Source organism: Lepisosteus platostomus, chromosome 10 (genome assembly GCF_059453375.1).
Source record: "Lepisosteus platostomus isolate fLepPlt1 chromosome 10, fLepPlt1.hap1, whole genome shotgun sequence".
Taxonomy (NCBI): Eukaryota; Metazoa; Chordata; class Actinopteri; order Semionotiformes; family Lepisosteidae; genus Lepisosteus; species Lepisosteus platostomus.
In genome coordinates, this window is record NC_142620.1 from 40,772,294 (window position 1) to 40,786,241 (window position 13,948).

Sequence of the window (13,948 nt, forward strand, 5' to 3'; positions counted from 1 at the left end):
GCATCAGTTTTAATTAGATATCACATGCTACAGTATACAGTATGTAGAAAATATAGAAAAGTTGAATATTTACATTTTATGTGGTTCAGTAGATAAATGTGGGTCTCTTCCTCGATTTTACACCCATTTCCGTGTATCATGTGAAATCCTAGAGAAATTGATTAACTTCCAAAAACAGTTAAACCATTGGTCATTACAGTACTACAGTACTACAGTGTTTTTATTAAGTTCTACCTTAGTTAAAAATTATACATTGAAAAAAAAGATTACTCCAGTCATGCTGACTGCTGATTTTAATTAATTGATTTCATTGCAGAAATGAAGAAATTAACTTTTATCTTGAGTTTTGTTTTTATGTGAGTGAAGCTGACAAAACTTGTTGTGTGATGAGGAAATTCTGCATTGCTGCAAGTTCTGCTTTGTCAGCTAATTCTGACAGGAATGGTCATATACATTCCATGTTACACAGAAGACATTTCATTTCCAATTACAAACAATTTCCATGCTGAAGTTTAGATGTGGTGGTGAAAAATTTGAATTTTATTATATGTAAATTATTCAGATACATCATTTTCCTTTGACCACAGAAATCTAATTTGCTCTTTAGGCTTGTTAGTATTTTTCATTGTCTGCCATTTGAAAGGCCTTGGAAAACAAATTAATATAGAAACAAATTAGCATGTATGTGCCTCACATCATACTTGTAAAGTATTTAATTGCTGGATATATTCTTCAAACTCCGATGCAATTTCACCCCTCTTCCATTACTGCTTAGTTGTGATAAAAATGTGCATTTATTAAATATGTCAGGGCAATCCTACTGCCAGGCAACAATTTTAGTTTTGACAAAATAAAAGTTTAAACTCTATAAAGTGAATTCTTATTCTAATTATGTGCAAGTCCTTGTGATAGTCACCTATATAGTGAGCAGCTCAGTCACAACGATATTCGGTTGAGCAGACAAATGGGGCATCTTAATATAAATGTCATGAAGAGTGCTTGGAGTTTGTGATGACTCTAGGTTTTGTGTATGTCTCTTTGCTGTCTTTATAGTAAGACAGGAACATTGTGCAAGAAGCATTTTTAAAGCTATTTTAGTTTTTCACAATTTTGATTTTCTCTGAATGGCTCTGCATGGCGGGGATGCAAAATGTTACATCAGCAGGGATGTTCAGTGTAACATAATGATTGCAAAGCTGCTCATTAATTCCTTCTTAAAAGCAATTTTGTGGCTGAGCAAAGTACTAAGGATTAAAAATCAACAGGTGATGCAGAAGTTCTTGGAGATCACTGTTGAGTGATTACAATAGTAACCTTTGTCTGTGCCTCTTATCATAAACAGGGTCCAAGGTGTTTAAAGAGATGTGATCTAACAGGAATCTGCAGGGATTTCAAGAAACAAGTCATTGTTTAAAAGGAAGGTGATTGGTCAAATACATTATAAATTATGAATAATTAACCTACAGGATAAAAATAGGAGTAGCTTTTTACATCTGGTTAAAACTACAATATTTGTAGTAATTGAGCTGGGAAATTGTGAAGGATTTCTAGACCTCTCGTAACTTCGATTTCTTGTGAAATGGTAAAAATCTATAAGGTTATCGCAATAGGACACTGATGTAAAATGTCTAAACATCTTTAACACCATTTATTTGGGTCTGCCGACAGTTCTGTTTTTAAGCTTCTGAATAACTTATTTGTGTGGTGTGTACACTATATCATTATACTGTATTGTCGCCAACACTGCATGAAGTAAAATGAGGAAGTCACAGACGTATAATTTTGGTTGTCCAAAATTCACGATTTTCCAAAATGAGAGAACAAAACAGCAGGAGGTTCACCTTCCCTGTATAGTTCTTTCAGGTACAGACATCACAATACACTGAAGACAGGGGATGTCTGTGCTGCACAGAAGTATCCTAAACTCTGCAGACAGTAATTAGTCTTACACCATTCTGTTTTCCATTCTTTAACACTTTATATTCAGTTTTAACATACAGTACTTCACTTCAGATATGAATTCATCAAGATCATGATGAATCATGTTAATCAAAACAGAATAAAAGATTATGAGAAGTACAGTACTAACTATTCAGCCCATGAAGGTTCACCATTTCTAATTAATATACATATGAAAATCTAAGATTAAATACAATCTGAAAATGACTACAGTAGGTACATACAAGAGGATGTGAAACAAGTTAGCTGAGAGAGTATAATTGGACACAACAATTCCTGATACTTTATTTGCTCTTGCTCTACTGTACATATTTTTGAATGTAGATGGAAGGTCTAGTGTTCTTTGCATTTTCTTCATTCTTTTTCTTCCACTTTCAAGTGAATGCAATTAGTGCTGCAATTTCACTTGTATACAGTATATACAGTATGGACCATTATATAAAACTAAATACTTGTCTCACAGCTACAAGAGGATAGGGAATGTGTAAAGATGGAAAAAGCTTTACATCTTTCCATTTTCTACGAATTTAACCCAATACAGGGTCATGAAGGAATTGAATCCAGGGTCCCAGCAGTGCAAGGCAGCAGTTCTAACCACTGTTTCACCATGCCACCAATTTAACAGGCATGGTGATTAAACAACATGGTGAAAGAGATTTAAGGAGTTAAATGTGTAATATTGATTGTAGATCAAGATTACAAATGTTAGTGCATTTAGTGACCCTGAATCAAACACATCATTATTTAACTTAGCTGTAAAACCTGACACTTCCAGATCTGAACTTAACCTATTTCCTGTCTGCCTTAAATTGCAATAATCTTATCTCATTTTGCAAATACAAAGTTAATTTAAATTTTAATGGGTTCAAATATCATAAGCATCTTGACGAAAGAAAAGGCATTGAGCCAATTCAAGGTTTTTGAGATATTAATTGTGGTAGGCTCACAACTATTATAGATTGATTGATTTTCATTTCTGTTGCTTACAATTCTTAAACTGGGTTTTAAAGAGGTTTAGAGACATGTCCCAAACCTAAATTATTAGAGCTTAGCTGAAGCCTATAGGTGCAACTGCTGAACTCAATAATTACCTAAACAAGTTATTAAAACTCTAATTTTGTACCTGAGTTAACTTTTGTTTTAAGTATTTTTATCATCATTATTTTTAGTAAGAGATTGGATCAGAAAAAAGGTGCACAAAGTGCAAAATTCACCCTGCCACATAAAGCGATATCTTCATAATTATTTTTACTGTACTTATGCTTCTATGAGCATGAACTTCATATTTGAATGCCAAATGTAATACTTTTAAAGACTACAGCCTGTATTACAGCATCAGCATTTGAAGTCTAGTTTCTTAATTGCAGTAGCATACAGTAAACTGCACAGCCTTGATGTAACTGTAGTAAAATTTGTAATTCTTTTGAATACTGGCAGTTAATGTGGTTCAGACTATAAATGTATTTTTGGGAACAGATGCAACAGTCTGGAAGGCTTCAGATAATTAGTTATGCTTTCTATTTGCCAGGAGGATGGGGATAATCTGGATTATTTTGTTTGATTCAGATGTTGTCATGCTGCCATGGCATTTATGACACTGATTGGTACCCAGCTGCTTATCAAGGAATGAATGAACCAGTACATAAGGATTAAAATTCATTAACTAGACCAAGCAACATCCACGTAAAAACACGAAGAAGATTTGACACATTAGTCAATTTCAAATTCAAATTGTCAAATAAATTCATGCTAAGAAATTCTAATTTGGTTTGCTTAAATGTAGAAGATCAGGAACACTTGACAATCTTTTAAAATTGCATTGCTCTGTGAAGTTCAATATGCACCTAATGGCAAAAAAATCAAAGGGAAATTGAAACTGATTTGTTTTGTCCATCACTCTCTTAGAAGGGATATGCTGTGCACAGATCAGGAATATTTGACAGTCTTTTAACATTGCATTGCTGTGTGAAGTTCAATATGCACCTAATGGTGAAAAATCAGAGGGAAACTGAAACTGATTTGTTTTGTCCATCACTCTAGGAGGGATAGGGTGTACAGGCAAGGAGAAAAAGAGAAGCAGGTTTTATGATCTTATGATCTTCCCAAAGATTCCCTTATATAGCCGACATACTGTAAACAACTAACAAAAAGAGCCTATTTTCTTTTCTCACCACTTCTATTAAAAACCAAGTCATAAGGTGACAGCAGTCAAGTCTCTTATCATTGGCACAGACCGTGCCACAGTACTCTACCAGACTGTTGATGACAATCCAAAATTAATTCCCTGAACAACAATACAAAACCTGTGATACAGTTACTGGTTTTGAGATCAATGAGCTTGAAGTCAGATATTGCATGTCATCGGGATAATCATACATTACGAAACAGAATTCTTCCAAAGAGCTTGTCCTGTATAAGCAACATGGATTATATTGTGCTTCTTATACTTTTCATCATACAGTATATGCATGTTTCTTAATTGTCCATGTACTAAAATAAAATTATTCTGTGTAGTACAAGAGCCCACGAGCATAAATGTTTGTTAACAAGACACTGGTTGTAAATGAAAACAGATGTAATGTAAAAAAATGACACTGCATCTTTGATAAACCTTTGCTAAATAAATGTAGCTTTGATGCAGAGAAGTCTGACCTTGCCAGGTACTGTATCTTTCAACGGGAGAATATTATAAGTTCAGGGAGAATTTATAAGTGGGAGATATCGGTTACTCTGTTTAGATTTTACTTTTTATTTGTTTGCAAATTTACTATTGTGTGATTTCATTCAAAACCTTTGGTGAAAACATATTTCTTTGGTATTTGAAACCTTGAAACTCATGTTTTTATGTTTGCAGCTTTTTTCAGTTGCACAAGATGCATTTAATTAACAGCTGGTAGGTGACATGAATATTAGACAGAAGAGGGTGTACTTATACAGTACTGTATGTAAATAAATTAAGCTAACTCAGGTTTCACACTAATGAAATACTGAAGGCTTAAGAGCAACATGTTTTCACTACAGTACAGTATATGTGTTTTCTCATAAATCCCATGATATTATTAGAGACATACAATACATCCCCACATGGTTTCACATTATTTTCCTTTATAGCACATAAACATGCAAAACATTACCTGAAAGTTGATCTAATTTCTTTGTTAAATTTGTCCTCAAGACAAATTGTATAACCATTACTCTTGATTTATCATGGGCATTTACATTTGAGGCATATCGATGTTAGGAAGCAGTGAATCTGTGTCAAGAGAAAAAGCCTTTTGTGTATGAGGGATGTGTAGCTCGTAATTGTTAAGTTCTCTTTGCAACAAGAGAAGCTTGTTTATTAGGTTTCTTCTACAAAAAAATACACTTTCTTCCTTTTAATGTATTTTTTGTAGGGAGCTTTTCACTAATGGACTACAGTGCAGTGAAATGTACTAATTTCACTAAAACTATACCTGCAGCTCAGTGCTACGTTTTCTTAGTATTATACAATGGGCTTAAAATTATTGGCATCCTTGATAAAGATGAAGATAAAAAGTCGTAGAAAATAAACAGAATGCCCCCAAATTATTCTAATAATTGCAATTAAATCAAAACTAATGCCTTTAAATGAGTAATACTATTTTTTAAAAATATAGATGTCAAAATTATTGGATCTCCTATGTTTTTTATCAAACATAATGAAATCAGCAATGAACGTCTGCTTATTTAAATACAACTCAGTCTTAAGAAACATTTTTTAGTCTTTGTTTCACAGGGCTATAAAAAAGAGGTAACACGTGTTTTATTCTCATTTTGGGGGGCATGAATTATAACAAATTATCACGCTGTTTATTTTTGGAACCTAATTTTCTTCATTTTTATCAAGGGTACCAATAATTAATGAGCCCACAGTATCTAAAAGAAACACTTGCTGGATCATCACACTTCAAAGTTTAACTTTTCACTGCACCAAAGGGAGAAAAATCTACACCAAATATCATTTAACTGTCAACCATGTCATTTTGTTAGATATCTCTGCGCAATTGTTGTCAAAAGTTGACTGTGAAGTCAGAACTAGGGTTTTAAAATCCCAGATACCACTACAAATATTCCAAATGTTGTTGTATGAGGTGCACATACCCTTTTTAAAGTTCATATATTAAAACTTTGACTTCACATTAAAATAAAATAAAAATTGTGATTAGAAGGTTTTTTCAGAAAACTATGTTCAATTATTTCTAACATGGCTAAACAGGTAGGCAAAATAATACCCAGAAACAAATGCTGAATCTATATTTTGCCATGTATTAGTATCTGGTCTGAAATACAAATTTCATTATTGCACAGCCAAAATTATTAATTTCACTTCATTGTCCCAATACTAAGCTTTGATTAAAATTGATTATTTTCCCAAATACAGATTCAGAATTCCCCAGCCAATACAGATGCATTCTATATTAATTGGTCACAATTTAGAGACATATTAATTAACAGCCTGCACTGCGTTGTAAGCTACCAAACAAACTTGACAAATGAACGCAACATTTTGACAAAGACAGTAATTCTCAGTGATTATTTGCTCTCTTGGGAAGGTTTGCTGTCTCATTGATCTAAAATATTGATTCCGCAGTACAATCCTACACACAGATCAGTGATGGTATCATTTTCATTGGATCAAATAATGACTTACTCTCCTGTGATTCTTGAGCATGTCTTTCATTTTAAGTGCGTACCTGAGGGTTCCAATACAGTCGTTATAAAGACAAATTTTTCCTTCAAAGCCCAAAAGGTAAATCTAACATTTGCTCTGTTTTTTTTAAATAATTCTAAATTTGCAGCTGTTGGATTACTGTTATTTTTATTAAAGACAGTAGCTCAAAAAGTATTAGAATATTGAAAACAGTTGATAGTGCTGGTTCCAACACTCTCAGCTCTTACATTGTTTAAGACCAAAGGTGATATAGGATGTATTAAAATTGATTTGAACAGTGAATAAGAAGTCACTGTATTTTAAATTTCACATAACTGTGAAAAAGACACTATTTTGTTCAACTGTATTTCGTTAAATGGAGCCCTGCAGTGCATTTGAAAAAAATGTAATCCTGTTTTGGGACCAAAATGTCCTCTCAGTTTGTCCAGTTAACTTTTCCTTTAGTTTCTAAAGACGATGGAGCTTTGTCTTTGAACTTTAGATTTTACTGAAATTTAGATTCTCAGTACTGATTTACTGTATTAGCAGTATATTTGATTGTTAATATTCTGTTTAATATTATTTGTGATGTGTCAGTTTTTGGGATAGATGCTGTTAGTCACTGCCTAGATTAATCTGATTAAAGATGAAATGGAATATGGATTTATTCTGCATAATCCAATACAAAATATGCACAAATATTTGATGATCATACTGTATTTACATAATTTGACATAACCATCTCCTACTACCACTAATAATCCAATCTGATTTATGAAAGGACCTTGATCAGATTTTTTTAGTTTCTCACTTGAAGCTAACCCCTGTTTAGAAATGTTAGACAAAAATAACATATCTTTTCAAAACTAAATTACTTTTTCCCTAGACAATTATAAATGTCAAGTTTAAAGTTTTTTCAGACTTTCAGACTTCCAGAAGAAAAGAAGCAGTTTCACATTCGGGAAGAAATTTAAACATGTTTAATGTGGTGGTGAGAGACTGGTTTCAATCTCAGTAATCATCTGGGGTTTTCTGGGCAACCAGAATGTTAGGCCTCTGAAAGGCCTTGTTTGTAAATACTGTACATAAAGTAACTTGTGTTTTGTATGTTTTGTTGTGTGTAATGTAGTTTGTGTTTTGACATTGTAATAAATATTTAATAAAGCTGTGCCAGAGAATAAAGAATTTATGTGCCTCCAATTTTATCAACCTCTCAGGTACTGTATATAAGAAATCACTTATAAGTTGGGGGTTATGAATAATTATTTTACTTATTGACTAAACCGCTTGGTCAAATCCTGATTTTCACCAGTTTCGTTACCCTCAAATTGTAACAATATTTTAATATTTGGGGAAAAATATAAAGCTAGTGGCTTAGAAACATAAGGTTTGAAGAACATAGACAAGATCCTCCTTATGTAAAGTTTAAAGCCAGAGAATTTTATCACTGTAAAATTAAACGTTTCCTAAATTAACAATAATCCTAAGAGTGTAAAGAGCATTCTTGTGTGACATGTGGCATTCATTATGCATCAGAAGTCCCGCTACCCCGTAGTACAAGTGAAAAATTATTCATCTGTATGGAAATTTAGAGAGATAAATTCTGTGAATGCAAACTGGAATTAAGCCTTGGCTCCATAACATATATAAAACATTTATAAAAAACGCAATGGGATCTTAAGTGATATAGAAGTAAGAACCCCAAGTAATTTTCTCATCAGAAGGAAAGTACTGTACCTCCTACAACAGGTCACATACACCTCCTACACCATGCATGCAAACCATATGGCACTGGTTTGGAAATTCTGATCCAGAAGAAAAGTGCTTCCTACAGGTCCCCTATCACCTCTTCCAACAGTAACCTCCCTTTCCTCACAGGTCTCCCATCACAGTGTAGACCAAGTTCAGCCTTCCTTTTCTCGTGAGATTAGACACGTTTAGACGGCAATGTTGCTGATCGTCACCTACTGGTCCACCAGCTCCACTTACAACAACAACCTTGTTGTCCTGAGGTGTTTCCTTATCTTGAAACAATTATGATTCACAGAAATACTGGAGTTTTTGCTCTGCATGAAGATGTTCTTTTTCAGTTGGCTAAGATAAATATGCAACTTTAAAACAGTAACTTTAAAGCTAGAAAGTGAGCCTTGGCATTTTTCACTTTGTACTCCTTGTACTGGGGGCAATGTAGCATCGCGGGTAAGTCTCTGGACTAACAGGAACATTAAAAATATTCCCTGAATTTATAATAATCATAAGAGTGTGAAGAGTTTTCCTGGGTGATTTGTGGCAGACGGTATGCGTCACTACACGGCAAATCAAATGAAAAATTATTCATGAAAAATTGAATCAAGAGGGAAATTTAGGGAATTTACAGTGACTGCGTGAAGCCAAACTGAAATTTAGCCAGGTGTGCAGTCCCTGCAAACAGGTGAAGTACCTTTCCCCAAGTTGCTCCAGTCCACCTTACTGTTTAATTGTGGCCAATCCATCCTTTATCACTTCAGTGGATTCACTGGTGTCCCTTCTGGGAAAGGGTGGATAATCATGTGCTGTATCATCCACTTGATATCAAAGAAAACAGGATATGCTCTGTCCCAATGAGTCAATGTGGCACTTACAGTATATGGAAATGACTTGCCTAACTACTCCTTTTATTAGCACAGTTTCTTTTAATTCTTTTAATTTTATACAACAAATCCAGTTCACTTCTCATGTTTAGACAAACGCTATGGTAATCTTGTCCGTGTTCAAGAGGTTTGTATCACTTGTTAATCACAGCGGTTGGCAGAGGCTAAAGATATAATCTGTGAAAGCGTTTGCTGTGGGATGTTTCTCTATGCATTACAGCAGCAGGATTGTTTCTCCCTTTTTATCAGACCATCAGCATGCTTAGCAGGCTTTCATTCATAGCCAGTGTCAACAACAGTGACTGCAAAAAGGATTTGATGCATGTCCATGGTGAACTGAGAAATTCAGAGTTGTTTTCTTTGGTTGAGTGAATTAAGCTTGTGGTCTACTTTTTGAAAAAAAGGAAAGAACGTCTTCTCTCAAGTAATTGCTGTATATCCCTCCAAAACTTAACTGAACATATTCCTTTGTTGTGGGTGGCAAGGTGGTGCAGTAGTGAGTACTGTTGCCTTGCTGCAGTGGGGCTCTGGGTTCAATTCTGGACCTGGGGGCTATTTTCATGGAATATTCCCATGTTTGCGTGGCATACTGGTATAGTGGTATACATGGCATACTGGAAAGGTGAATTGGCTTCTGGGAAAACTGACCCTGGTGTGAGTGGGTGCATGTCTGTTTCTGTGTTTGTCCCTCGATGGACTGACATCCTGTCCCACACAAACTTAAATTGGATGAAAATGGATGGATATACACAGTCTTTATGACTAAAAGTCTTAAATCTTTAAGACTAAAAGTGCCCTATTTCTAAATGCCTCTGAATAATCAAAGACTAATTAAATTTTTGTGTTTAAGTGTTTGATCAATCATCTCATGTTATTTTTTTATGAGATGAGTTAATTTTATCTCTAAGCTATTACCTGTTTAATCAACTGAACTAATTATTATGACGTCATTTATCTTCTCTTTTACAGCCTGGCCATGATTCTTGTCTTGTCGTTTATGTGTTGATATCAGATATGGGTCAGATCTTTTCTGTGGTGTTTACAAAAAAACAGAGCATGATTTCTAAGAGGATATGGAAGGGGAGAGGAAGAAGGAAATTTGAAGACTATTGGGAAGGGATTTAATCGTATTATACAGTATGTGTTGTATCCTACACTATATACTAGGTGCAAAAACAATCAAAAATGACTTATTTTATAGGGTTCAAGAAGGCAGTCTTTTTTCTTGGCTTTAAGGCCTCTATGAATCATTTTAAAAATGGGACATTGGAAGCAAACATTATCACATCAAACTCTGAAGGTTATAACTCTCTAGGGAGCATAGCATTTTCTCTTTGGGTTTATAAAAGGTAACAAATATATAGTGTGGCATCAACATTTTTATTTTGAATAAAAAATTGATTTTCATTTTCTTTGTGGCTTAGTACTCTTCTTGGGACACTTACATACAGTGTGGCAATATTCTGACTCAATTGAAAATATTATATTCATTTTAAGACCAGAAAATGTGCATGCTATTTGTGCATGATAGATGTACGTGATAGATGTGCATGATGTTTCCCTTACATATACTGTATGCTGAAAAACAAGTTGATATATTTAAATGAAATCTGGGTTGCCAGGAAAATCTTTTAGAAAATTTATTGATTTAAAAAGAATCTAGATTTTTAGCATGGTAGTACACAAAGTTGAGGTTGGATATTCACAGTTTCCTAAAGGTACCATTAGATGAATTAAATGAATGATTGTGTAGACATGTTAGAGCATCTCACCTTCTTTTTTCTTCACCCACAATTCTCAGGGGCTTACAAATGTACATTACAGTACATTTTATCAGTCTTTCCCAACCAGGGCTCCAAGATCTTTTGGGGTCCTTGCACTAGACCTCAGAAGACAGACTTTTTTCCAAGTCATGCTTTCATGCATAGCTCATCTTCTCTACCAGTTCTTTTTGAGCTCCAATTCTGCTTTTAGATTTTATAATTAATTGTACTAGGAATAGAGTTCATTTTCAGTTTTTAGTTTAATTGGGGCTCTATATTGAGGAGAACCTCATAAAAATGGGTGCTGTAAAAGGTAATTAGGTAATTAGTCAGAAACCTACTTTGAAGGACCCCTGCATCAGAGAAACCACCATGTAAATCATAGCAAGTGGGAAATTAATAGCAAAGCACATCTGATTTACTGCTTTTCTCTTTTAAAGGGATTAGTTATAGGAAAAATTAAAGTGTAAGTTACAGATGAGTTTACACGAAGAGATAAGATTTTAAAAAATATAGGGAGCATATCCATGCTACATATAAAAATGAATTTACTTCTCGTTGATGAAGTATGAAGTACAATTGTTCTAAGGGTATCATGACATCACCACGTAGTGATTTATCAGTATATGGTCCATAATGTTAAGCAAGTCACAATGTCAAATTACTGATTCTCAAATATTATTATTTGTTCTTTTCTAATCAATTAGCTGGGCAGTTATCACAACAAATTTAAAATTTCTAGATTTTGTCCACTTGTTAAACCTTAAATCACGTACTTCATCTGCAACATGATTTACAAAATATCTAAATAGATATTCCCAGCTTGGCAAATAATAATGTGGGAACAAATAATCGAATACCCTATAATTTCCAGTGACTGAAGTGTAGGATCTGGTTTATAGCTGTTAAGCCTGCTTTCTTTTTTAGTTTTCATTAAGTCTTATTTTTTTAGGTCTGATTGACAGGCACCTGACTCACTTTCCTAAACCCGTTTTTGAGGTTATCAGATCTCCTCCCTGATTCTTCACCTCAGTTCTATTATAACACCACTAAAATGTTTTGGTCAAAAAGATATGTGAACCACAATTCTTGTATATCTCTGCAATTTACATAGAGGCAAAATCGATTACGTTGTTAATGTCTTTCTTTTTTTCTGTAAAGGCAGATGGATGTGGCTGAGTTTCCCTGGAGGCGTGAAACAAATAAGCAAAGGATGAGACAGAGTGGATGCAAAACCAAAATGCAGGGCTCATGTTTAATGAAGTGGTCACTGCACAAAGAGGTAAGTGTTCTTTCCTGTACTGCACTGCCTGCCAATGATAGCAGAATAAACAGGGGAGAAGAATAAAGATATACAGTGCTCTCCAGTTCATAACCCCAATACAATAGGAACAAGACACATCAAATAGCAGAATGAATTACAGATTGGATCATGTGTGAGGCTATAACATCTATAAAGGTTATACCATAATCATAATAGCATTACACAGAGCATAGACATATTTGTAATAAATAATGTATGATCGGACCTGTTTGAATTGATTATCAATATAAAGAAAGTCATTTACACGGTTTGTTGGTGTAATTCAGCTTCGCCTGTGTTCAGGTGAAGGCCTTGAAATAAAAACATTTTTGAATACAGTGAAAGAAAATGTGTTAGATTTTTTTTTTTCCATCTGCACTGCATGACCTTTATGGATCAAGACTGATCCTTCCACTGTTTTGTAGAGGTGGAATTAACAATGTTATACAGTAAATTGTGACATTTAGTGGTGAAGGGGAGGTAATAATGATGATATTGAAAAATTAATAGATGCTTCCATTTATACTGTAAAAAATAAACCATCTCATTTTTGGCTTAAGTTCTTGATTTTAAAATATTTTCTTTGAGGTAACAGAATGGAATGCACAGCAATAGCAAATATTTTTAGTGAATGCCATCCGGTTCATCCATAGTCACTCAAAGAATTATGGGCCATAAAAAGGAAATCACTAATTACTAATTAAAGAGCCTTAGATGTTCAGTTTGGGGTGCACATAAGCTCTTTTCCATGTTCATAAAGATTTATGGAGGTTACCTTTTTATTTTAGGTGTTGATGAACTACAAGACAGAAACTGGAAACTCAAACCTCTAGTTACACGTGGAGAGTGGGAATTTTTTCTCTTTTTTTCCCATTCCTCTCGAAGAAGTCCACAACTCTGATCTCTCTGAGCTCCGTTTCAACGCATGGAGAATTTGCCTCCCCATGAAGACCTGAAGTCAGAACTCTTCTGTCTCCTCGGTTAGACCCTTGCAATGGTCAAGAAGATACTTGGATGATGAGCAGTACTAGTAGTACTGGGATATTTAGTAGTCTAAGTACAGTAACTCTGGATGCAGCATTACACAGCAGCCTCATGGCTTTGCATCTGAACAGCTCTCATATTTCCAACCACAGCTCAGATGGCATGGAGCCTCTCAACAGTTCTGAGCAAATGGAGAAGAATTGGCCTGCCTTGCTGTTTTTAATCATTATCATTCTCACCATTGGGGGAAACATTCTTGTGATCCTGGCTGTGTCTCTGGAGAAAAAGCTGCAGAACGCCACCAACTTTTTCTTGAGATCCCTAGCTGTGGCCGATATGCTCGTGGGAATCCTGGTGATGCCAGTCTCCCTCATTAACATTCTGTATGGTAGGTCATGTTCTCTTTTTTATTATCACCTTTAAAAGGTCGCTGCTAATAGATCATTACAGATGGCCTTTGCATCATTTGCATAATGAAGTTCCAAATGCATATACTCACGTGACTGCGTCATCAACAGATGGTAAATGGGTATATGAGCTCAATAAACCCATTTAGCCCTATGCCATAAAGCCAACATACAAATTAATGTCAAAGATTGAACAGCGCCTTGCAAGAGTATTTATTCCTTCCAATGAT

At 34.5% G+C, this 13,948-nt stretch overlaps 1 protein-coding gene across 2 annotated transcripts in view; it reads left to right on the forward strand.

Annotated features, from left to right (window-relative positions):
• Positions 1-13,948, forward strand: part of htr2cl2 (5-hydroxytryptamine (serotonin) receptor 2C, G protein-coupled-like 2) — a 168,039-nt gene that overhangs the window by 116,355 nt on the left and 37,736 nt on the right. For both annotated transcript variants that reach the window (XM_088648997.1, XM_088648998.1), the window contains 2 exons: positions 12,186-12,306; positions 13,116-13,699. In XM_088648997.1, coding sequence (XP_088505123.1) covers positions 13,342-13,699 — 358 coding nt within the window. In that variant the 5' untranslated portion in view covers positions 12,186-12,306; positions 13,116-13,341. The remainder of the gene's footprint in view (positions 1-12,185; positions 12,307-13,115; positions 13,700-13,948) is intronic.